This window comes from Saccopteryx bilineata, chromosome 1 (assembly GCF_036850765.1).
Source record: "Saccopteryx bilineata isolate mSacBil1 chromosome 1, mSacBil1_pri_phased_curated, whole genome shotgun sequence".
In the NCBI taxonomy this organism is placed as follows: domain Eukaryota; kingdom Metazoa; phylum Chordata; class Mammalia; order Chiroptera; family Emballonuridae; genus Saccopteryx; species Saccopteryx bilineata.
In genome coordinates, this window is record NC_089490.1 from 155534228 (window position 1) to 155560165 (window position 25938).

Sequence of the window (25938 nt, forward strand, 5' to 3'; positions counted from 1 at the left end):
ACTATAGTTGTTCATTTATTGCTTGTGGTATGTGTCTTGACTGGGCAAGGCCAGGGTTTCAAACTGGCAACCTCAGCATTTCAGGTCAGTGCTCTATCCACTGTACCACCACATGTCGGGTGCTGTAAGTTTTATAAAGGAAGAAAAAAGTCACCATTTTTTTCAGACTTGACACAATTGTGTATATAAAACTTCAAAAGTATATGTGGGTAACCATAGACAAATGGTTATTAACAGTGTTTTAGGATTATTACTTAATAGTTATGCGAAGTGGAAACTTCACTACCTGGACTTTCACATTAAAAAGTTTTCTAGGGATGTGTGTTTTATCAGAAGCATCTTCATTATTCCAGGCACAACAGTGGCTCTTCTGAGAATCCTTGCCTCACCAGCAGGTTGTCCTGGGTAACCGAAGAGTTAAGGAAATCTTTACAAACTCAGATTTGATAATGATTTTTAAAATATCACAGCATAAGCACAAGCAATGCAAGAAAAAGTACATAGGTTGGACTTCATCAAAATATAAATTGTTTGTACATCAAAGGATACCATTAAGAGATTGAAAAGACATCTCACAGAATAAATATATCCATAAATCCTTTAGGCGATAAGGTTTTATTATCCAGAATATATAAATAACCCATCTCAACAGAAATACAAACAACCCTATTAAAAAATGGGCAAAGAGGCCCTGGCCGGTTGGCTCAGCGGTAGAGCGTCGGCTTGGCATGCAGGAGTCCTGGGTTCGATTCCTGACCAGGGCACACAAGAGAGGTGCCCATTTGCTTCTCCACCCCTCCCCCTCTCCTTCCTCTCTGTCTCTCTCTTCTCCTCCCGCAGCGAGGCTCCATTGGAGCAAAGATGGCCCGGGCGCTGGGGATGGCTCTGTGGCCTCTGCCTCAGGCGCTAGAATGGCTCTGGATGCAACAGAGTGATGCCCCAGAGGGGCAAAGCATCGCCCCCTGGTGGGCATGCCGGGTGGATCCCGGTCGGGCGCATGCGGGAGTCTGTCTGACTGCCTCCCCATTTCCAGCTTCGGAAAAATGAAAAAAAAAATGGGCAAAGATAATTTTCCAAAGATGAAATACAAATGGCCAATAAATACATGAGAAGATTCTCAGCATCACTAATCACCAGGGAAATTCAAATCAAGCCACAAGATGATACCACTTCTCCCCATTAAGATGGCAAGAATGGAAAATTCAGAAAAAAGGGATGATGTGGAGAAATGAACCCTGTACACATCCAGTGGGAATGTGAAATGGTGCAACCACTGTGGAAAAGAGCTGGTATTTTCTCAAAAAAAAATTAAACATAGAATTATATATGACCCTATTATTTTTCTCTAACCTATATTGAAACAAATACTTAAATAGGTTACATGAATGTTCCTTGTAGCACTATTCAAAATAGCCAAAAGGTGGACATGTCCATCAATGGATGAATGTTACAAACAGAAAGTTCATCCACCTGGCACTAGCAGAACTGAACACTAAGCACCGAGAATTGCAGTGGGGAATGATCGGCTATTTTTATTATCAGTGGTGTCACCCAGGAGAACAGGAAGCTGATGGTCAAAGACCCTAACTTCTTGATTTTTACTGACAAGGGGTTTTATAGAGCAAAATCATGATTCATAATGAGTACAAGGTTTGGGGTTGTGGGTTGTGCTCATGTTCAGTAAGGGCAGTTAATCATAATTTCACATATTGAGGTCAGCATTGGATGTTCTTCAGTTTGGTTTACTGGTCGTTCTGCTCTAGGGCTCAGGATCCAAAACTCAACTTAGGCTACGATTTTATCTTTAACAGTCACCCAAACCTGAGCCTTAGTAAATGCATAGCCATTGTTTCTGGCTGCCTTAAGGGGTTAATGACTAGTAAGGCTTACAGGGCATGCTGTGGAGAAACTGAATAGAAGGCTGGGGCTACCCATTACATCAAAATCATACAGTAAACCAGGATCCTTGGTTTCAGTGGGTGGCTTACTTTGTGTCCTGGAAAACATCTTAACAATGTGTGTTACTTGGTTATCTCGATATGCAGGGTAGAAGCTATACATCTTGTGACTTTTACTCATTGTATAGTTTTTTTTGTTGTTGTTTTAAGAGGAGATACTGAGACCGATTCCCGCTTGCACCTGACTGGGATCCACCCAGCAATTCCTGACTGGGGTGGCTGCTCAATCAACTGGCACTCAGACCAATCAAGCTATCCTCAGCACCCAGGCCCACTGGCTGTGAGAGGGAAAAAAGGAGAGGGAGGGGAAAGAAACAGATGGTTGCTTCTCTTGTGTGCCCTGACTGGGAATCGAACCCGGGACGTCCATACACTAGGCTGACACTATCCATTGAGCCAACTGGCCAGAGCCTCATTGTATAGTTTAATAGGCTTTAGGCCAAGCAATTTCTATAATGCTTAACAGTACTATGTGACTTCCTTCTTGTGGCTTTTAGTCCTAACTAGCATACAAACCTTTTTTAAAAAAAAAAAAACTTTTTGTTGTGGGAACCATAGAAGCAATAGCAATTAATGCCTTTTGATATTAAACTGTTATTAAGCTATCATGCAGGTGTACTCTATGTATCTTTAAGTAAAAGTTATGCTTAATGTTATGCCAATTTCTCAGTAAACAAGCTTTTTGAAGTCTTGTGAATAAAAGTAGGACACGGCGTGAACTTGGGGCCATTTGCCTGAGCGAGTGGTGGTCCTTTGCTAGTCCTTGGTGATTTCGTCTGCTGATCTCTCTCTCTGCGCCCCCGACTCACAACACCTTTTTATAAAAAAATTGACTTTTAAAATTATTTATTTTCATTTTTCCATTGATGAGAGAGAGAAAGAGAGGGGAAGGAAGAGAGAGAGAAACATCAATTCATTGTTCCACTTAGTTGTGCACTCACTGATTGTACGTGCCCCGACCAGGGATCGAACCCACAACCTTGTTGTATGGAGACAACACTAGCAAACTGAGCTACCTGGCCAGGGCCAGGTTTAAAAAATTAATATTTTCTGAGATATCTTCACTTCTTGACTTCATGAATGGAAAACAAAATGTAGCATATACATAAGATGGAATACTTTCAGCTATAGGAAGCACTGACACATCTTGCAACATTAAAGAACTTTGAAAATGGTATGCTGAGTGAAATCAGCCACACAAAGGCCAAAAATATTCAGAATAGAGAAATCCACAGGGAAAGTTTTTTTTTCTTCTGTTGTTGTTTTAGAGAGGCGGGGAGAGAGAGGGAAGGGCAGGGAGAGGAGCAGGAAGCATCAACTCCCATATGTGCTTTGCTTGACCAGGGAAGCCCAGGGTTTGAACTAGTGATCTCAGCATTCCAGTTCAATGCTTTATCCACTGCACCAGCACAGCTCAGGCCACAAGGAAAGTATTTTAGTGGTGGCCATGAGGTAGGGTCATCATGGCTATTATACCTTTAAGTGGTTTTTTTGTTTGTTTGTTTGTTTGTTTTGGGTTTTTTTCTGAAGTTGGAAACAGGGAGGCAGTCAGACAGACTCCCACATGCACCCCCAGGATCCACCCAGCACACCCACCAGGGGGCGATGCTCTGCCCATCTGAGACATCGCTCTGTTGCAACCAGAGCCATTCTAGCGCCTGAGGCAGAGGCCACAGAGCCATCCTCAGCACCTGGGCCAACTCTGCTCCAATGGAGCCTTGGCTGCGTGAGGGGAAGAGAGAGACAGAGAGGAAGGAGAGGGGGAGGAGGTGGAGAAGCAGATGGGCGCTTCTCCTGTGTGCCCTGGCCGGGAATCGAACCCGGGACTCCTGCATGCCAGGCCGACGCTCTACCACTGAGCCAACCGGCCAGGGCCTTTAAGTTTGTTTTTTAAAAATGGAGATGTGATTTACTTATTCACACTTTTAAGTGTAAAACTCAGCTTCTTGTACTTCACAAAGCTGAGCAATATCACTATCCAATCTGAATAAGGAAATATAAACAATATCATCTAGCCTGGCATGCAGTGGTGCACTGGATGGAACATCGACCCGGCACACTGATGTCGCCAGTTTGAAACCCTGGGCTTATCTGGCCAAAGCACACATGACAACTGAGCAATGAACAACTAAAGTGAAGCAACTATGAGTTGACACTTCTTGTTCCAACACCTCTGTAAAATCAATAAATAAAATCTTAAAAAAAACAAAAACCAACAATATCGTCTAGATCTTTTATCACCAAAAAAGGATTTATTCTAGGGAAAAAACCCCCACAGTGCAGACATGGCAAGCAACATGCACACACTGACCTCTGCCATGTTGGAGGGGGGAAAGGAAGCTAAGGGAAGGGGCAGTTACAACTATAGAGCTTTATTTTAAGCATAGAGTTCCTGTAAAGTTCTGGTGGTATCAACAGTGTGTGAGAACTTCAACATCGTGAGAACTCCTCCCATGAGCTTTAGCTCCTCCACAGATCTTCCCAATTGATTGTGTTCGTTTAAAGTCTTCAGTCTGCATCAAAATACAATCTTTTACATTTTAAAATTTACAGGGACTAAAATCCTAGTCTGACTAAATTTCCCTTGCAGTGTAAATTGCAGTGAGAATTCCAACATCTCACACTTGTGGCTGTACTGAAGCTAGGCTCCCAAGTCAGATAGGTCCACTTCTGGTACGGACCAAGTACCTTGGGCCACAGGCTGCTGACCTCAAGCCCAATATGGGGATGGGGTCTCACGCTGTTAAAGGTCATAAGTGAAAACCTATCCCTTGCACAGGTCTCATCAATGAATGTCTGTTCTCTCAGTGTGTGTGTGTGTGTGTGTGTGTGTGTGTGTGTGTGATTCCTTTTAGAGAGGGGGGGGGAGAGAGAGGAAGGGGAAGGGGCAGGAAGCATCAATTTCCATATGTGCCTTGACCAGACAAGCCCAGGGTTTGGAAAAGGCGATCTCAGCGTTCCAGGTTGTCTTTATCCACTGCACCACCACAGGTCAGGCAATGAATGTCTGTTTCTAAACAAAGGGCACAAATCTGATAGAATTCCAAACTGCCCTCTTGATGTTCCGCTTATCTGTCAGACCTCACCCTTACTGGACTATTGCCCCTGAGACAGAGGAATTTCAAGAAGCTGGCAAGCCCCCAAGGAGGAGCACTCGGGACATACCAGAACTTTTGCCTCAGTATCCCCTCAGGCTCTCCCAAACACTACTGTATAACTCACCCCTAGTCTGTAACCGGTGCTCTTCTCCGCCGGACAAGTGCTGGGCAGGTTTCCTTTCTCCCTTTCAATAAAGCCTGTTACTCTGGTCTTTCAGACTCCCATGGATTCCAACAAAATCCACGGTGACCTAGTCACACGTTTGAGACCCTTGCTGTAGACCCTTGCCCCTAGGGATCACCAGGCCCTTGGGTCCGGGCTTGTCCCCTGCTACTGATAAGGGGAAGATTCACAGGGAAACTGAGTCTGGTCCAGGAAGTGGATAAGGTGATGTACCTGAGCTGCGGACAGAGGCGGGGTCAACCTGGGTAGGAGCAGGTTTGGCTCACAGCCCATGTCTTGAGTCGGGAGGGTGAGAGTCAGCAGAGAAGGACTAAGGCCCACGCAGCTACTGAGGTTCAGCCGGGTGCCCTCCGCCTCCGCCAATTACTGTACTTAGGTTCCCAGGGTCTGTACGTCCAATGAGGGAGGATGAAGGCGGGGCCCAAAGCAAAATAAGGAGTAAGGGGCGGGGCCGAGGTACTACCCAATCAAGGCATGGAAAGAGGGGGGGTCTCTAAGACTGTCCAATCAAAGCCTAGTGGCGTGACGAAGTTATGCCCAATCAGAATCCTTGGGTAGGGACAACCTGGAGTTCCGTCCAGTCATGTCGCGGGTGCCTGCGGCACTGTCCAATCTGTGGGGGAACTGTGCATTCACCGCCAGAGGCGGGCACTCTCACATCTATCATTGACATCTTTCTCTGTCAGTGGATGTCCTGTCACCGTCTCTCTCACCTTCCGTGGCTGCGGAGCCGCGAAGAGGACGACACTCTGAGATCGTAGAGCGCGGCCGCGAGATGGTGAGGCGGGGAGTGGGTCGAGACCGGGATGGGTTAGTTCGAACAGGCCAGACCCGGCAGGAAGCGGTGTGCGGCCCGCCTCTCCGCCCCCGCCCCCTTTCTTTCCCAGTCCGAGTCGCCTTTGTCGGTTGCGAGGTGCGACCCGGCTCCGAGTCTTTGATCTAGCTAGGGGACCGAGGAAGAACCAGACGACCACCATCGCGGGTGCTCAGGGACTGGGAGTGGGATGATTTCGTCTAGCTCTGACGGATAACGTCAAATCCGGACTTCGTTCAAAGGCTGTTGTAGTAAAGGGTAAGGCTCGGATCTCAGGGCTGTGCCCGCGTCTCAGATCAGAAACAGGTTTTCCTTTTCCGTGGCAGGAGGGTGAGCAGGGAGCTGGTGTGACAGGAACCGGCCGCCCTGTGGTCAGCGCATTCTCAGCTCAGGTCAGCGGGGCCTTCTCTGCATCTCAGTGCTTGGTCAGGCGGGATGGGAACAATGTCTGGGCCTGTCGGGAGGACTGAAGGCGAGGAAAGCTTGGATAAAAGATGGGGAAATTGAGCCTGACCAGGCGATGGCGCCCCGGATAGAGCGTCGGACTGGGACACAGAGCACTCAGGTTCCAAACCCAGCTTGAGCGCAGGATCATAGACATGACCCCATGGTCGCTGGCTTGAGCAAGGAGTCATTAGCTCTGCTGTAGCCCCCCAGTCAAAGCACATATGAAAAAACAATCAATTAACAACTAAGGAGCTGCAACAAAAAATTGATGCTTCTCATCTCTACCTTCCTGTCTGTCTTGTCCCTCTCTCTGACTCTGCCACACAGAAAAAAGAAAAGATGGGAAATTGTGATCACTCGGTCATGTGAAATTTGAAATATCAAAGCTTTGTAAGCAGACTTTCATTCAAAAGAATTACTTCACAGGGTGGGGAGAAGGGCCTGTACACTCTGGTAGGGGTTGTGCAGTAGGGAGAACTCTCAGACCATACCATCTGCAAGTGTCTCAAGAGTTGGGCTTTCTAGGTTTTACTTGTATAGAGAGGAGTCAACAAAAGTATAAAGGACCAAGTGTGGAAGGACTAGGTGTGGATGGGATGGTAGGTCCCAGAGGCTGGCCTATTCTCAGAAGGGGGTGTCTGCAGGCTAAGGCTGAGGACAGGCCTAAGTTCAGGGGTCTAGGGTTAGAGAAGTTGAACCAAGGTCTGGCCAACAAGCATTTGTTCTGCTTGTTTGAACAGTACAGCCAATCATTTAGGACTCAGAGAATGGGGATGTAGGGGGTCTACCTTTGGCTTTGTCATAGGTAGACATAGGAGACATCTGAGAGCCTAACTAAGTCAGTGGTTCTCGCAGCGTGCCCTTTCCCAGATCACAGGGTTGGGTGGTTCCTTTTGCCTGCCACGGATGTTTCCAGGGGAACAGGGTGAGGAAGTATTCAGCCTTGTCACTTGATGCCTGTGAGCAGCCCCTTCTGTGTCCAGCTCAGCACTAAGAGCTTTCCTTTGTTCTAGCCTCAGGTTTCAGCAGATGTAAAATGACTGAATTCCTTTTGTCTTGTCTCTTCATGTCAGTGAAGGTAGTTAAGTATCTCACGTTTTTGTCCTGCCGACGCATGTTACTCCAGCATTTAACCAGAGATGCCTCTGATGATTTGCGGGGGGAAATGCACACAGTTTTACCCCTTCATGCACGTTGAGATATGGATTAAAAGGATTTGTAAAAATCGTGGTGACTCTTCCATTGAGGGTGCAGAATTGTGACACTGAGCAATCCTACCCCACTTCATATTAACAGCTGATGCCAAAAGATTAATGCAAATGTGGCTTGTGACCTGTGATGGTTGGTTTGGTATTATCCACTGAGATGGTGGAGTTAAATGTGATTTGTGCAAACTGATTAAGACTGTGAAGGTCAGATTTAGCAAGTGAACCTTTGGATTTTACTGTTAGAGGGAAATTGATGAATTTTAGGGTTAATTTAGGCCAGAACTTATGCTTAACCTGCTTGATGAGAGTTGAGGTCCTGAGGGAGTGTTGTTGTACACTGAGGAGAGAGAGCAGGGTGTTGAGGATCCAGAGTTTGCTTTCGGAGGGCTCAGGGTCCCCTCATTACTTCCTTGAGTGGGCCCACCCTGGACTACCTGTCAGCAGGGAGGGCCTTGCCCCCCAGCTCAGAAGTTGTTTGAACTTCTGACTTGGGTTCTCTTGTACACTGTGGGAAGTAGGCTGAGGATGTGAGCTGGCTCACACTGGCCACTCTTTCCTTTTTTTTCCTGAGGAGGATGGAAATTTCTATTAAGGTGACTTAGGAACCACCATTTTTACCCCACATTGAAAAGAAACCAACCTGACCAGGCAGTGGCACAGTGGAGAGAGCACTGGCCTGGGACACAGAGGACCCAGATTCAAAATCCCGAGGTCACCAGCTTGAGTGTAGGCTCACTGGGCTTGAGCGTAGGCTCACCAGCTTGAGTGCAGGGTCACCGGCTTGAGTGTGGAATCATAGACATGACCCCATGGTCGCTGGTTTGAGCCCCTAAGGTCACTGGTTTGAAGCCCAAGATCACTGGCTTGAGCAAGGAGTCACTGGCTCAGCTGGAGCCCCCCGGTCAAGGCATGTATGAGAAAGCAATCAATGAACAACTGAGGTGCCACAACTATGAGTTGATGCTTCTCATCTCTCTCCCTTCCTGTCTGTCTGTCCCTTTCTGTATCTATCTCTCTCTGACAAAAAAAAAAGAAAGAAAGAAAGAGAAAAAACAAGAGAAGAAACCAGAAATTTTCCAAAACCTTTAATCTTCTCTTGAAATAGAACACAATGTTTCCAATTCCATCTCTGTGCCCTTTTTGCAACTCCCAATCCTTAACAGTTGGTGGCTGAGGCAGGTCAAGTACCTAGGCACCTGAAGAGAAGGAGACTAATTGGTATCTTTTAAAATGTCATTTTCTTCTTGTCACTGTTAGTGGAACTGAAATTGATTTTTTTTTCTTTTCTTTTCCTTTATTTTTTGTATTTTTCTGAAGCTGGAAACGGGGAGAGACAGTCAGACAGACTCCCGCATGCACCCTACCGGGATCCACCCGGCACGCCCACCAGGGGCGATGCTCTGCCCACCAGGGGGCGATGCTCTGCCCCTCCGGGGCGTCGCTCTGCCTCCACCAGAGCCACTCTAGCGCCTGGGGCAGAGGTCAAGGAGCCATCCCCGGAGCCATCCCCAGAGCCCGGGCCATCTTTGCTCCAGTGGAGCCTTGGCTGTGGGAGGGGAAGAGAGAGACAGAGAGGAAGGGGGGGGGGTGTGGAGAAGCAAATGGGCGCTTCTCCTATGTGCCCTGGCCGGGAATCGAACCCTGGTCCCCCGCACGCCAGGCCGACGCTCTACCGCTGAGCCAACCGGCCAGGGCTGAAATTGATTTTTAAAAAACTTTTCAATTACAGTTTGCATTCAATATTATTTTGTATTGATTTTAGGTGTACAGCTCAGTGATTAGACAATTAGATACTTTATTTATTTATTTTTTTTTTTCATTTTTCTGAAGCTGGAAACAGGGAGAGACAGTCAGACAGACTCCCGCATGCGCCCGACCGGGATCCACCCGGCACGCCCACCAGGGGCGACGCTCTGCCCACCAGGGGGTGATGCTCTGCCCATCCTGGGCCTCGCCATATTGCGACCAGAGCCACTCCAGCGCCTGGGGCAGAGGCCAAGGAGCCATCCCCAGCGCCCGGGCCATCTTTGCTCCAATGGAGCCTTGGCTGCGGGAGGGGAAGAGAGAGACAGAGAGGAAAGCGCGGCGGAGGGGTGGAGAAGCAAATGGGCGCTTCTCCTCTGTGCCCTGGCCGGGAATCGAACCCGGGTCCTCTGCACGCTAGGCCGACGCTCTACCGCTGAGCCAACCGGCCAGGGCCAATTAGATACTTTATAAAGTGTTCCCCTGATATTTTCAGCACCCACCTGGCACCATACATAGTTATTACAGTATTATCGGCTATATTTCCAATGCTGTACTTTGCATCCCTGTGACTATTTTGTAATTACCAATCTGTACTTCTCAATCCCTTCACCTTTTCCACCTAGGCCCCAATCCCCTTCCTCTGGCAACCTTCAGTCTGTTCTCTGTATCTATGAGTCTGTTTCTGTTTTGTTTGTTTGTTTTTTCGTATTATTCTTCAGATTCCACTTATAAGTGAAATCATGTATATGTGCCATCCTCACCTTTTTGTTCTTGATCTCAGAGGGAACAGCTGTACTATTTCACTGTTAAATAGGAATCTGGCTCTGGGCTTTCTTTTTCTTTTCTTTTCTTTTTTTTTTAGATTTTATTTATTCATTTTAGAGAGGAAAAAGAAGGGGGGGAGCAGGAAGCATCAACTCCCCTATGCGCCTTGGCCAGGCAAGCCCAGAGTCTCAGACTGGTGACCTCAACATTCCAGGTCGACACTTTATCTGCTGCACCACCACAGGTCAGGCGAAGCAGACTCTGGGCTTTATATAGACACTATTTCTTTCTATTTGTATTGTCATCAATGAACAGTGACATGAGATCTGCATGTCCTCAGCATCTATGTATTGGAAGCCTATGATTCATGTGATGTTTTTCATCAATGGGATAAATTATATTCATTGAACAATCAATATTTAGTCCACCTTGCCTTTCTGGAATAAAATGAGCTTGGTTTTGAATTCTTATGCTTTATATACATGTATATATTAGATTGCCTTTTAAAAGAGCTTTTTGCCTATATACATTTTTTTTTTAAATTTAGTGAGAGGAGAGGAGGCAGAGACAGACTCCTGCATGTGCCTGAACCAAGATCCACCTGGCAAGCCTGCTAGAGGTGATGCTCTGCCCATCTGGGACCCTTGCTCCGTTACAAACAGGGTCTTTTTTTTTTTAGCACCTAAGGAGGAGGCCATGGAGCCATCCTCAGCACCCAGTGCCACCTTGCTCTAATTGAACCATGGCTGCAGGAGGGGAGGAGAAGAGAGGGAGAGAGAGAGAGAGAAGTGAAATGGAGAGGAGTGGAAAAACAGATGGGCGCTTCTCCTGTGTGCCCTGACCTGGAATTGAACCCGGAACATCTACATGCTGGGCTGACACTCTACCACTGAGCCAACTGACCCAGGGCCATATATATATATATATATATATATATATATATATATATATAATTTTTTTAGTGAGAGGAGGAGAGGCAGAGAAACAGACTCCTGCATGTGCCCTGACAGAGATCCTCCCGGCAAGCTCACTAGGGGGTGATGCTCTGCCCATCTGGGGCATCATTGCTCTGTTGCTCAGCAACCAAGCTCTTCTTAGTTCCTGAGGCAGAAGCCATGGAGCCATCCTCAGTTGCCAGAGCCAACTCGCTCCAATCAAGCCATGGAGGAGAGAAAAAGAGAGAAGTGAAAGTAGGAGAGGTGGAGAAGCAGATGGGCAATTCTGTGTGCCCTGATGGGGAATCAAACCCAGGACATCCACATGCCAGGCCGACATTCTAACACTAAGCCAACTGGCCAGGGCCTTTGCCTTTTTTTTTCCCCCCCAAAGTTAGAAGTGAGAGGCAGTCAGACAAACTCCTGCATGCGCCCGACCGGGATCCACCCAGCATGCCCACCAGGGAGTGAAGCTCTGCCCATCTGGGGCATTGCTCAGTTGCAGCTGGAGCCATTCTAGTGCCTGAGGCAGAGGCCATGGAGCCATCCTCAGTGCCGGGGCCAACTTTGTTCCAATGGAGCCTTGACTGCAGGAGGGGAAGAGAGAGATAGAGAGAAAGGAAAGGGGGAAGGGGGAAGAGGCAGATCGGTGCTTCTCCTATGTGCCCTGACTGGGAATCAAACCTGGGACTTCCACATGCCTGGCCAACGCTCTCCCACTGAGCCAACCGGCCAGGGTGCCTTTATATTTGTGAATGTTCCTGTCTTTGAATATTTTTTGAATTGTCCCTTTTTGATCTTGGTAATATGTGTTTTTTTTCTATAATTTGGAATCATTGATATTTCTCATATGTTCTCTTGTATCATCTCAGGTATGTTTACCAATTTCTATATGTTTATTCCATTACATCTAATGTTAAAAAATCTCTTTCCAGGCCCTGGCCGGTTGGCTCAGTGGTAGAGCGTCAGCCTGACGTGCAAGGGGTCCCGGGTTCGATTCCCGGCCAGGACACACAGGAGAAGCGCCCATCTGCTTCTCCACCCCTCCCCCTCTCCTTCCTCTCTGTCTCTCTCTTCCCCTCCCGCAGACTGGAGCAAAGATGGCCTGGGTGCTGGGGATGGCTCCTTGACCTCGGCCCCAGGCGCTAGAGTGGCTCTGGTCGCAACAGAGCGACGCCCGGGAGGGGCAGAGCATCGCCCCCTGGTGGGCGTGCTGGGTGGATCCCGGTCGGGCGCATGCGGGAGTCTGTCTAACTGTCTCTCCCTGTTTCCAGCTTCAGAAAAATACAAAAAAAAAAAAAAAAAATCTCGTCCCACAAGTGCTTTGTAATATTTCCTCAATGTGCTTAACCTCTGAAACATCTGAAATTTTATTCCATTTTTGTACTTTATTTATTTATTTTTAAATTTAATTTATTGGGGTGGCATTGATTAATACAATTATATAGGTTTCATGTGTACACTTCTATAATACATCATCTGTATTTGTAGTTCATTTTCATACTTTATTTGGTCAAGTTCTATTGTATTTAAATAATAATGCCATTAGTTTAAGAAGGATATACAGGGTGGAGCAAAAATAAATTTACAGTTGTTCTTATGGAAATTAATACAATAATTAATAAATTATAATGTAAGAATAAGCTCTGTTTTGCATAATGAAGACTATAAACCTACTTTTGTCTCAGCCTATATTTTTTTTTCTGAACTTTTTTTTTATAAATAAATTTTTATTAATTTTAATGGGGTGACATCAGTAAATCAGGGTACATATATTCGAAGAAAACATGTCCAGGTTATCTTGTTATTCAATTGTGTTGCATACCCATTACCCAAAGTCAGATTGTCCTCCGTCACCTTCTATCTAGTTTTCTTTGTGACCTTCCCCCTCCCCCTCTCCCTCCTTCCCCCCCCCATTACCACCACACTCTTGTCCGTGTCTCTTGGTCTCGTTTTTATGTCCCACCAATGTATGGAATCATACAGTTCTTGTTTTTTTCTGATTTACTTATTTCACTCTATATAATGTTATCAAGATCCCACCATTTTGTTGTAAATGATCCGATGTCATTTCTTATAGCTGAGTAGTGTACCATAGTGTATATGTGCCACATCATCTTTATCCAGTCTACTATTTTTTTTAACAGTGATTAAGGCCTTTAAGCAAACTCTTGGCCAATACAACAAGAATCCATAAAAGAGTAGTGTCCTTAACATGTTCACCAAGTCCAAGTTGGCACCAACACCATTCCAAATCCCTGTGAATGCAACCCAACCCCAGTTCAGTCCGTTAGGAGCTGTCACAAGGAGCAGGAGTCCAGGAAAAGTGCACATCCTGGAAAAGTCCACATGGCACTGGAATTGTTGTCACAATTCTATACTTTGCAGCTCACGTCCAAGTCCCAGTGACCGCTGCTTCTAGCTGGTAATGATCAGGTAGACTGGAAAAGCCATCTGCAGCATGTGTGGAGATGGAGCTTCTGTTCTCCTCTGCCTGGAGAGATGAGACCAGGGTGCTTTTCCCTGGAGCTCTGCAACTGTGGCATGGTAAAGAGAACCTTGGGATACACTAAGCTGAGTGGCAAAGGTAAATTCATAATATTGATAGAAGTTGGCAAAAGGGGGAAAGAGAGCTCTAAATTAGGAGTAGGTCCTAGCCTGAAATATGAATGGGGCATTGAGGTAGGAGGAATAAAGGAAACACTATATATTAAACAAAGCAGCAGAAAATAGGACTTATCAACACCCACAACAGAGATCTTCGAGGAAAGAATAAAAACTTGACTATTCAGGCAAGACATAGTTAAGTGGCCCTTGAGCAAGTGAGATCAGTTTACCTGCTTCTTGGAGGAAATAGCCTAGGCTCGTCCACAGTGTCATAGATGGGGCCGACGGCTCTGGGCACCTTCAGCCTTCAGTGGCAAACCCCAGCATGCTGGGCAAGGTTAGGCCATAGGTGGCTGGAGCAGGGCTGGAAGAGACTGAACCCTCCCTTAGAGGAGCGAGGGGGAAGCCTACCTTCTAGTGTCCCTTTTTCCTCACAGCAAAGGCATATAAGCCTGGCAGGCTTTAGCTCAATGACCTTCCTATTCACTATTGAAGCAGGACCCAGATGGAATCCTATGAGACCCCTTTGGGGCGTTGGAGCCTTTAAGGATGTATCCTTAAAGCTGGTAGTTCACCTGATCTCTATTGGGCTTTTTCTGCCTCTTGGTACCTTAAAAGTCATGCTCAGAAGATCTCACTTAGGGGTTTGAGGATCCCCATCCACCTATATAAACCTTTTCCGTATATCTGGAGCTATTTGGAAAAAGACAAAACAGTGTTATTAGCTGGATCAAATAAAATAAGGTAGAAGTTTGTAGGAGAAAAAGATCTGGCGTCTCCTGTTCATCAGCATTGAAAAGAAACTTAAAACTTTTTAAGTAAAAAGCATGATATGGTAGACCCGTAGGAGTTCCAGGATATGACTCCCCCCTTTTAAATTTTTTTAAATTGATCTTAAAATATTTGCTGGGTACACTTTAATAATACCTTGACTTTAACGATTGTAAGACATACCCATAATTCGAAAGGTTTGACAAAATACAGTAAATGCTTTTGCTACATATGCAGGAGCATTGTCAGTTTAACCAGTTTAGGAAATCCAGTAATAGAAAAATGCATAGAGACAATGAGCTATAACATGCTTAACAGCCTCTCCTGTTCTGACAGAGGTTACTATAAATCCAGAATACGTATCCACTGTAACGTGGACATAGGACTGTTTGCCAGATGAAGGTATATGAGTAACATCCATTTGCCAAAGTTGTCCTGGTAGGAGTCCTTGAGGGTTAACTCCAAATGAAGGGACAGATTGTAGTATAGGACCCCTTGGACAGGATTTCCCAATCTGCCGTGCTGCTTTCCGAGAAAGTTGAAACTGTTTACACAGGGCTGCAGCGTTCTGGTGATGAATAGTATGAGACTGAATTGCTCGATCTGTCATGGTTGCTCCAAATAATTTTCTTTTGGGTTTTTCTGAACTTTTTAACAACAGCCTTATATGAGATAAAATTTACATACTGTATAGTTTACCTATTTCTTTCTTTTTTTTTTTTTTTTGTATTTTCTGAAGCCGGAAACGGGGAGAGATAGTCAGACAGACTCCCGCATGCGCCCGACTGGGATCCACCCGGCACGCCCACCAGGGGGCGACGCTCTGCCCACCAGGGAGCGATGCTCTGCCCCTCTGGGGCGTCACTTTGTTGCGCCAGAGCCACTCTAGTGCCTGGGGCAGAGGCCAAGGAGCCATCCCCAGCGTCTGGGCCATCCTTGCTCCAATGGAGCCTCTCTGCGGGAGGGGAAGAGAGAGACAGAGAGGAAGGAGAGGGGGAGGGGTGGAGAAGCAGATGGGCGCTTCTCCTGTGTGCCCTAACTGGGAATCGAACCTGGGACTTCTGCACGCCAGGCCGACGCTCTACCACTGAGCCAACCGGCCAGGGCCAGTTTACCTATTTCAGGTATAAAATTAAGTGGTATCTGATATATTTACCAAATTGTGGAACTATCCATATTGTAATTAGAACTTTTTTTTTTTTCCTGAAGCTGGAAACAGGGGTGGGGGGGTTGGGGTTGGGGAGAGACAGTCAGACAGACTCCTGCATGTGCCTGACCTGGATCCACCTGGCACGCTCACCAGGGGGTGTCGCTTTGCTGCGACCAGAGCCACTCTAGCGCCTGGGGCAGAGGCCGAGGAGCCATCCCCTGCGCCCAGGCCATCTTTGCTCCAATGGAGCCTCGGCTGTGGAAGGGGAAGAGAGAGACAGAGAGGAAGGAGAGGGGGAGGGGTGGAGAAGCAGATGGGCGCTTCTCCTGTGTGCCCTGGCCGGGAATTGAACCCGGGACTTCTGCACACCAGGCCGACGCTCTACCACTGAGCCAACCAGCCAGGGCCAGAACATTTTTATTACCCCAAAAAGAAAACTTGTGTCTAGTGGCAATCTCTGTCAATCAAGTCCCCCCCACCTGAAGCCTGGTTCCTGGCAATTTATTCATCTACCTACTATCTTACAGATATGCTTCTTCTGTGCATTTCATATACAAATGATTTAATACAAAGTGTGGTCTTTGTGAAGCCTGGTAATGTTTTTAAGGTTTATTGATTTTGTGCCATAAATCAGTCAGTACTTATTTCTTTCATTTTTAATTTTTTAAAATCATTTATTTTTCAATTACAGTTGACAGTACTTATTTCTATATTGCCAGTAATATTCTATTGCATGAATATTCTACATTTGCTTTCCAAAATGTAGACTTTTGAGTTGTTTCCACTTTGGGGCTATTTTGAATTATCCTATTGTGAATATGTTTATCTTTATTATATGTGGCTTAAGTGTCTGTCGCCGATAGCTTATTGGTTGCTTGCATAACTGTACTAGCCAATGGGGTGAAGTTGCCATGGCTGAACGCAAATTGAGCGGGTCAGGGGGAAGGTGAACATTTGTTTGCATTGGCAATCATCTGCTTTTGAAACAATTTAAGGCTGAACGCAAATTGAGCGTGTCAGGGGGAAGGTGAACATTTGTTTGCATTGGCAATCATCTGTTTTACATAAAAACTACATCTTAACGTAATTTCTTTTAAGAATGCCTCCTAGAAAATACAGCACTGAAGAGGAGAGAAAAGGAGCTAAAGCTGCACAAAAATGGCTTTCTCGACAAAAAGAAACCACTGAGCAGAGAAAGACAAGGCTTGCTTCAGTCGCAGAGCAAATGTGTCTTTCTCGGCAAAATGAGACTAATGAGCATAGAGAAACAAGGCTTGCCTTAGATGCAAGACAAAAAAGCCTGTCTCAACAAAATGAGTCCCTTGAACAAAGGCAGGAGAGAAATGCAAAAAAAAGATAGAGTAATGCTGACCGAAATGCAAAAAGGATTAAAACAGTTTCAGACGGAGAAACTTTTAATTTTTGAGCATTCCTCTGGTGACATGAATATTAAATGTGAACACTGTCAGTCCTTAAACTTCAAGTTAGAAACTAATCGATTTGACCGTGGCAAGAAAGGATTTTCTCAATGTTGCAAGTACGGAAACAGTGTAAAAAATGATGGAAAGATCTACACAAGAAATGTTGTGTACAAAGAGATCTTTGACATGTGAATTAACATTTTATTATTTAAATCACCTTTATTTATTGAGCTAGCGGTGGCTCTTAAGAAATGTACCGCCAGTGGTTTCCTTCATTGCACTCTACTTTAAGCATTTAAGCAAATAGAAGGGGGAAACTCCGTGGGGCACTAAGCAAAGGGGCGTCCTCGCCGCCTGCCCTAGGTAATTCAGTTTGAATTAGCAGACACCTTTGCACAAATCATTTTAATTACAATTTATAATATCTAGAACAGCGGTCATTTCGTATGACCGCCGGGCTTTCTAGTACAGTCATATGCTGCTTATACATGGATACATTCTGAAAAATACATCCTTAGGCGATTTTGTTGTGTGAACATCATAGAATGCACTTATACCAACTTAGATGGGGTAGCCTACTAAACACCTAGACTATGAGCCTATACAGCATGTTACTGTACAAAACAATATGAGCCTGACCAGGCAGTGACGCAGTGGATAGGGCATCAGACTGAGTCCAGAAGGAGCCAGGTTCAATACCCTGAGGTCGCTGGCTTGAGCACAGGCTCACCAGCTTGAGCGCAGGGTCACTGGCTTGAGCCCAAAGGTCGCTGGCTTGAAGCCCAAGTTCGCTGGCTTGAGCAAAGGGTCACTCGCTCTGCTTGAGCCCCCTGGTTAAGACACATATGAGAAAGCAATCAATGAACAACTAAGGTGCCACAACGAAGAGTTGATGCTTCTCATCTCTCTCCCTTCCTGTCTGTCTGTCCCTATCTGTCCTTCTCTCTGCCTCTGTCTCTGTCCAAAAAAAAAGAGAGAGAGAGAGAGATTTAATCAAGCACAAAAGAAGATGCTACAGTAAACAGATGCAGTCACCATGAGATGCAGGAGGCTGCTGTAGGGTAACGTGGCATCCAGTTTTATAGCTAACTTTTTTTTTTTTTGGTGACATATAGGGACAGACAGACAGGAAGGGAGAGAGATGAAAAGCATCAATTCTTCATTGCAGCTCCTTAATTGTTCATCAATTGCTTTCTCACATGTGCCTTGACCAGGGTGCTACAGTAGACCGAGGGACCCGTTTCTCAAGCCAGCAACCTTGAGATCAAGCTGGTGAGCCTTGCTCAAACCAGATGAGCCTATGCTCAAGCCGGTGACCTCAGGTTTTGAACCTGGGTACTCTGCATCCCAGTCCGACGCTCTATCCACTGTGCCACCGCCTGGTCAGGCTAACTTTTTTTTTTATAAGTATAAAAAGTACAATCTAACATAATAATAAAAAATATAGTTGCTAAGTGAAATATTTCCCTATACTTGACATGACCAATGCCATTATTATAAAGCTAGCTGAGCACTCATTCACCTCTGGATGAGTGAGTCTCTGTCACTGGAAAGTAATGTTCTCATATAGACAAGTGGGTCTATTAAGTTGACTACTGATTTGAATTATGCAGCTTTTAACAAGCACATACTGGCCCTGGCTGGTTGGCTCAGTGGTAGAGCGTCGGCCTGGCGTGCAGGAGTCCCAGGTTCGATTCCCGGCCAGGGTACACAGGAGAAGCGCCCATCTGCTTCTCCACCCCTCCCCATCTCCTTTCTCTCTGTCTCTCTCTTCCCCTCCTGCAGCCAAGGCTCCATTGGAGCAAAGTTTGCCCGGGCGCTGAGGATAGCTCTGTGGCCTCTGCCTCAGGCGCTAGAATGGCTCTGGTTGCAATAGAGCGATGCCCCAGATGGGCAGAGCATCACCCCCTGGTGGGCGTGCTGGGTGGATCCCGGTTGGGCGCATGCGGGAATCTGTCTGACTGCCTCCCTGTTTCCAACTTCAGAAAAATACAAAAAAAAACCCAACAAAAAAACAAGCACATGCCACAAGGCTACAAGTCACCAGTGTTAGCACCTGCTTCCCCTTTTTGCTGCAGAGATATGCAATCTTGCTGCCGCCAAAGACTCTGCTTCTGTCTCTGTAAGTTTCCTTCAATAAGCTCTTTGTTTAATGAGTTGTCAGCCTCTTTCCTTGATCTTGGCACCTTGAAATACATAAAAATACAATGACATAGTCCTTTATTATCATTATCAAGTAATTGTATAGTATTGTCTGTGCTATACATTTATATTACTGGTAGCACAATAGGTTTGTTTACAGCAGCATCACCACAAGCACGTGCTACGATAGCTACAAAAAAATAGGAATTTTTCAGCTCCATTATAATCTTATGGAATCATTTTCATATATGCAGTCCGTCCGTGACTGAAATGTTGTTTGGCACATGACTGTACTAGTTTTGTGTAGATATTTGTTTTTGCTTCTCTTGGTTACGTAGATAGGCAGGAGTGGAATTGCTATGTTATGTGATAACCGTGTTCATCATTTCAAGGATCTGCCAGGCTGTCGTCCAAGGTGCCTTTATTAGGTTCTGACTTCCTCACATCCTCACCAGCACTTGTCTATCTTCATAGCTATCCTTGTACTGTGACAGATACCTGCTTTAGTTTTTTGGGGTTTTTAAAAAATTTTTATTTATTGATTTTAGCAAGAGAAGAAGGTGGAGGGGGAAACATCGAGCTGTTCCTGCATGTGCCCTGACCGGAGATCGAACCAGCAACCTCTATATTTGAGGACAAAGAGCTATCTGGACAGGGCTCTGCTTTAGTTTTGACTTGCATTTTCCTGATGACCTAATGTCTAGAATTATTTATGTGCTTATTGGCCATATGTATTTGTTTGCTCTTTATTTCATTGGTATGTTATCATCCAGTATTGCTCTAAAATATACATTAGTTTTTTCTTTTTCTCTGTTAAAGTAGCTTTTGGCTCTGTTACCATTAGATTAGTGATTCTTATTTATGGGACCATTTTTTTCAAATTCTGGGCACTCAAGTTGTTTATTTGAGAGGTCCTGTTGACTTTAAAATTTCTTCCAGAACCAGGTTCTCCTTTTAGCCAACAGGTGTGCCAGGCTCCAGGCTTCACTTACACATATACCCAGTGTCCACCTCATCCTAGGAGGGGTTGTGTCTGTGCCTCTGTCAGATATGAGGGGACTGGACCAGGCTCCTCAACATGGTTGACTTCCAAGGTGAGAGCCATTTAAAATATCCAGCAGCACTGGAAATCTCTGTTCATTTATTTCTGACATTTTGGCTCTAAGTGTTGGAGCTGACAAAGAAATATAGTAACTTTTGAACAAGCCAAGTGTTCAATTCCACATTCTGTGAAGATTTCATTTTCAGTCTTTAACATACTCAGAATCTGCTATATCTAGTACAAGTCATTCTCTTTTTTTTCTTTTTACGATTTTCTTTTTACTGATTTTACAGAAAAAAGAGAGAGAGGGGCGGGGAGTGAGAAGTATCAACTCATAGTTGCTTCACTTTAGCTGTCCATTGTTTGTCAAATATGCCTTGACCTGGCATATTTCGAACCAGCGACCTAAGCATTCTAGGTAGATACTCTATTCACTGTGCCCCACCACAGGCCAAGCATAAAGTCATTCTTTTTAACTATGTGTGGATAAGTTTATATAACTTATTCTTGCACTTTTCTTCCAGGTTCCAAGTTCTTACCACCACTGAGTGTACTGCATTTGATTTGCTTGCTTATTGTCATTTCCCAAAAGAACACAAGCTCCGAAGTCCCAAGAATTGAGTTCCATTCCTTGTCAGCCTCCCCCATTCTCCTGCACAGGTTGGTGAAATGGTGCCTTGTTGATATAGAATTTGTTGGATGTTTCAGGACAAGGTGGTCTTTGCGGATGTGGCTGTGAATTTTACTCAGGAAGAGTGGGCTTTGCTGGATGCTGCTCAGAGGAAGCTCTACAGAGATGTGATGCTGGAAAACTTCAGGAACCTGGCCTCAGTGGGTGAGGATGGTTTCATCCCTCATTTAGTCTTTTAGGGAAAAAATATTGCTTACAAGTGTCATTTCTTATTGGGTTCATGGAAAGGCAATATGTTGAAGGGGAAAAAAATGACATGCAATCCAACCCTTCGTGGAACCAATCTGTAGTCGGGTATCTTTTTCATGATAACTAAGTTTTATGTGTTAAATTGACTTTTTCTCAGTGAAGTGGTTACCAGGGTGAGGGGGATGTGGGGGAGGGAGATGTGGGGGAGGGAGAGGGGGAAGGGTGTGAAGAGGGACAAATATTATTAGACTTTGGGAGATGGACATACAACATAATCAACAGTTCAAATACTATAGAAATGTTTACCTGAAACCTATGTACTCCTATTGATAAATGTCACCTGTTAAATTTAATTTTGTAAATAAAATTTAAAAAATTAATAAATTGATTTTTTCTCTTGAACAAAAGTCTGAGGCTCCCTAATTTGTGTGTGAGCACAGTCTCTGGTCTGCTGTGGGACAAGGGGAGCAGCTTTATGGTTTTCACCCTTGCGAAAGTTACACTGATTAATATGCATTTGACATGTTCATGCTACAATTAAATCCATACTTTACATCGTCACTGGCTGTGAAGCCTAAGTGTGGGTCCTTCTCGTAGATCGTTTGGTGCCCTTCATCCTCCATCGTGAGGACCTTTTCTCCAGGTGCAAGGCATCGGCCAAACACACCTCTCTCTCCTAATAGCAGCTAGAGACTGTGAAGAAGGCCTCATAGGGCCTCTGTGTCTGAGAACTCCAGAAAGCAACAACTCTGAGGAGGAATAGATTATAGATAACAGATTGATATTTGGACAAATCCATTAGAAAGATGACTTAATCTGTGTTTGAAAAGGGTGACGTTTTACATTTACCTGGCTTTCCTGTTGAATGGTATGTATCCTCACTCACGTGGGAAGACTTTCTGTATCTCCTCTTGTAAAGGCAGCATTTGGGCACGTGCAGTTTCTCCCTACTTGGCATTTTTGATAATATTTATCTTTATTCAGTCTCTATTTTTTTTTTGCATTATTTCTTAGTGACCAGGCTGCCATTTGATTCACTTTTCCTATTATGCCATCATCCCAAATAGCAAAGATCCTTAGAATTTTTCTTTACTTATAAATTTATTCTTCTTTATAAAATGTATTTACTCTTTTGAATCAGTTAATGAAAATTAATCCATACATTGTTATTTTATTTTCTTTATTCCACCATTTCAATCCCAGGAAATTTAATTGAATTATGCTATCAGTTGTTACAGATTGTTTCACTCAAGTTAAAACCCATGCGTCATATCCTGGGCAGGATACTTTGGAGAATGAAAAATCCGGTGAAGAGAAAATACTAAGATTCATAAGAAAGGATTCCTGGTCTGTTTTTAGAGAAAACTATACAGTTTATAACATTGCAAATCAGCATCAACTCCAAGAGAGGCATTTGAGGTGAGTGGCACAGGGGAACAGGGAATCTCACAGGGGGTTCGACTAACTTGAAATTCAAGAAAAAGTGTAAAGCTAGCTAATCAATAGCATACTCAGAGAATTTTCACGAGACACTATTTCATAAATGTGATGTAGATATCAAGCATCTGAAACAGAATTCAGATAGAAACAATGATCAGGAAACTCCAGATATCAGAGAACACTAAAAGTTATGGCCCTGTCTGAGCAGGCAGTGGCGCAGTGAATAGAGCATTGGACTGGAACTCAGAGGACACAGGTTTGAAACCCGATGTCGCCAGCTTGAGTGCAGGCTCATCTGGTTTGAGTGAGGCTCACCAGCTTGAGCCCAAGGTTGCTGGCTTAAGCAAGGGTTCACTTGATCTGCTGTAGTCCCCCAATCAAGGCACATATGAGAAAGTAATCAATGAACAACTAAGGAGCCACAACAAAAAACTTGCTTCTCATCTCTCTCCCTTCCTGTCTGTCCCTGTCTGTCCCTCTCTCTGTCTCTGTCACAAAAAAAACAAACAAAAAAAATGTTATGGCCCTGTGTTAGCTCAGCAAGAGCAATAAGCTTGCTTCTTGATGGAACAATGCAGACAGGGTCAAAAACATACTCATTCAAACGGTAAATATGTGGTGAAAAATAATTCTTAATATCAGCAGTAATCATAAATAAATCACTTATGATCATTCATCACTAATAGTGTACTTCCTATTTTGAACAGAAGTCATTGTGGGGAGAGTCCCTGTGAGAGTAATGAAGGTAATCAATGTGGAGACACCCTGAACCAGGTCACAGATCTTCCTGAGGATGAGAGACATCTGACTGGAGTTAAACCCTGTGAATGCACTAAATGTGGAAAAGCCTGCACGGATTGTTCTTTCCTGAAGAATCAGCCAAGGTCTCCCAGTGGACACAAACCTCATCTGTGTGAGGACTGTGGGCGATCCTACAGGTGTGTCTCGCACCTCAGCACTCCTGTGGACACAGACCCTGTGGAGAAACCCTATCAGCGCCAGGACACCAGGAGAGCATCTGAGGAAAACATGAAGAGTCTCAGTAATAAAAACTCTATTGAGTGTAAGAAATGTGGGAAAGCTTTCACTTGCCACTCATCCTTTTGGGGACATGTGAAAGATCACTGTGGACAGAAAATCCATGTGCGTAAAGTATGTGGGAAAGGCTCTAGGTATTACTTTTACCTTATAGGGCATGCGAAAACTCACACTGGAGAGAAATCCTATGAGTGTAAGGCATGTGGGAAAGCTTTCAGTAGTCTGAAGTACTTTAGAAGACACGTGAGAACGCACAGTGGAGTGAAACCCTACATTTGTAAGGAGTGTGGGAAAGTCTACAGATATCTCACGAATCTGCAAGAACATGCAAGAACACACAGTGGAGAGAGACCCTATGTTTGTCAGCACTGTGGGAAAACCTTTAGTCGTCATTCCTCCCTTCGGGGGCATGTGAGAACACACAGTGGAGTGAAACCGTATGAATGTCAGCAATGTGGGAAAGCCTTCAGGTTTCCTGCAAACCTGCAAGTCCATGTGAGGACACACACTGGGGAGAGACCCTGTGAATGTCAGCACTGTGGGAAAGCATTTAGGTATGCTGCATCCCTGCGAGTACATGTGCGGACACATACTGGGGAGAGACCCTATGAATGTCAGCAATGTGGCAAAGCCTTCACTAGTCACTCTTACCTTCAGAAACATGTGAGAACACACAGTGGGGAGAAATCATATGAGTGTAAGGAGTGTGGGAAAGCTTTTAGACAGCTTCAACATTTTCAAGGTCACATGAGAATACACAGTGGTGTGAAACCCTATGAGTGTAAAGAGTGTGGGAAATCCTACAGTTTTCTCTCATCGCTTCGAATACATGTGAGAATGCACAGTGGGGAGAGACCCTTTGAATGTCAGCAATGTGGGAAAGCCTTCAGTCGTCTCTGCTCTCTTCAAGGACATATGAGATCACATACTGGGGTGAAACCCTATGAATGTAAGGAGTGTGGGAAAACATTCAGGTATCCTGACAACCTGAGGGTACATGTGAGGACACACACTGGAGAGAAACCTGATGAATGTCAGCAGTGTGGGAAAGCCTTCAGATATCCCACATCCCTGCGAAAACATGTGAGAACGCACAGTGAAAAGAATACCTGAATGTCAGCAAGATCTTTCACATCTCAAATGTCTGCAAGCCCATGTGAGGATACGTGATGGACAGAAACTGAATACAGGGACTAGGGGATGCTTTCATTCTTCCTTAAAATTTTGTTGTAAATTTGAGCAAACACACTGAAGAAAACCTGGATGGATGGAAGCACTTGACTTATTTTGATGTGAAAATTCAGAGAAAGACTGAAATCTTACAAATGTGGTATTGACTTTCTAAATACTTCATCCTTTTTTTCCCCCGTTTGTGGCATTCTTTTTTTTTTTCTTCCTTGATTTGAGAGCAAAACATTGATTTGTTGTTCCCCTTAGTCATATACTCATTGATTGCTTCTTGTATGTACCCCAGCCGAGATCGAACCCACAACCATGGTGTATTGGGATGATGCTCTAACCAGCTGAGCTACCCTGCCAGGGCCAACAGCTTTCCTTAATAGCAATTACCAGTGTATTAATTTCTGGTTCATGTTGCTAGTATGAAAACTTGAGATGAGAAATATTTCTTTTATGTCCCTTCATGTATACTACACATATTTTATTATCTCAGACTTTAAATACAATAATTGTATAGTCATATAAAACTTGTATCATTTCCATTACAATTACTTTTGGACTTAGGGGTATTGATTATTTTTTCATAATACAGCGATATTTTTATTGTGTTTAATTTAAAGTTGGGCAAACTGAAGCTCAGAAAGCCAAAATGACTTGTCCAATATCATACAATAGTTAAGAAGTGCTAGGGCTCCTTTTTTTTAAAATTTTTTTTTAGAGAGAGGCCAGGAGAGAGAGAGAGACAGATAAAGGAACATCAAGCTGTTACTGTATGTACCCTGACTGGGGATCGAACCGACAACTTCTGTGCTTTAGGATGATGCTCCAACCAACCAAACTATCTGGCTAGGACTTCATTTTTTTATTTATTGATTTTTAGAGAGACAGAGAGAGGAAGGGAAAGAGAGGGTAGGGGTAGGGGAAGCTTTCATTTATTGTTCTACTCAATCATGTATTCATCAGTTGCTTCCCATGTGTGCCCTGGCTGGGGATTGAACCTGCAACCTTGTCATTTCAGGATGATGCTCTTAACCTACTGAGCTAACCAGCCAGGGCCCCTCTTCTTACTTTTTTTTTTTTTTTTGTATTTTTCCGAAACTGGAAACGGGGATA

The 25938-nt window shown here is 44.7% G+C and overlaps 1 protein-coding gene and 1 long non-coding RNA gene across 2 annotated transcripts; one reads left to right on the forward strand and one right to left on the reverse strand.

Annotated features, from left to right (window-relative positions):
- On the reverse strand, nt 1–5593 carry LOC136320205 (uncharacterized). Its single transcript, XR_010728275.1, has 3 exons — nt 5454–5593; nt 287–401; nt 1–122 (listed from the first exon to the last, which is right to left on the reverse strand). It is a non-coding gene; the product is annotated as an uncharacterized lncRNA (long non-coding RNA).
- A 252-nt stretch (nt 5594–5845) lies between these two features.
- LOC136335485 (zinc finger protein 77-like) lies at nt 5846–24885 on the forward strand. The gene is made up of 4 exons (XM_066276709.1): nt 5846–6018; nt 20997–21123; nt 22398–22587; nt 23316–24885. Exons 1-4 carry the CDS (start codon nt 6016–6018, stop codon nt 24757–24759), a joined length of 1764 nt encoding a protein of 587 aa, XP_066132806.1. The 5' UTR covers nt 5846–6015; the 3' UTR covers nt 24760–24885.
- Nucleotides 24886–25938: the final 1053 nt, after the last annotated feature.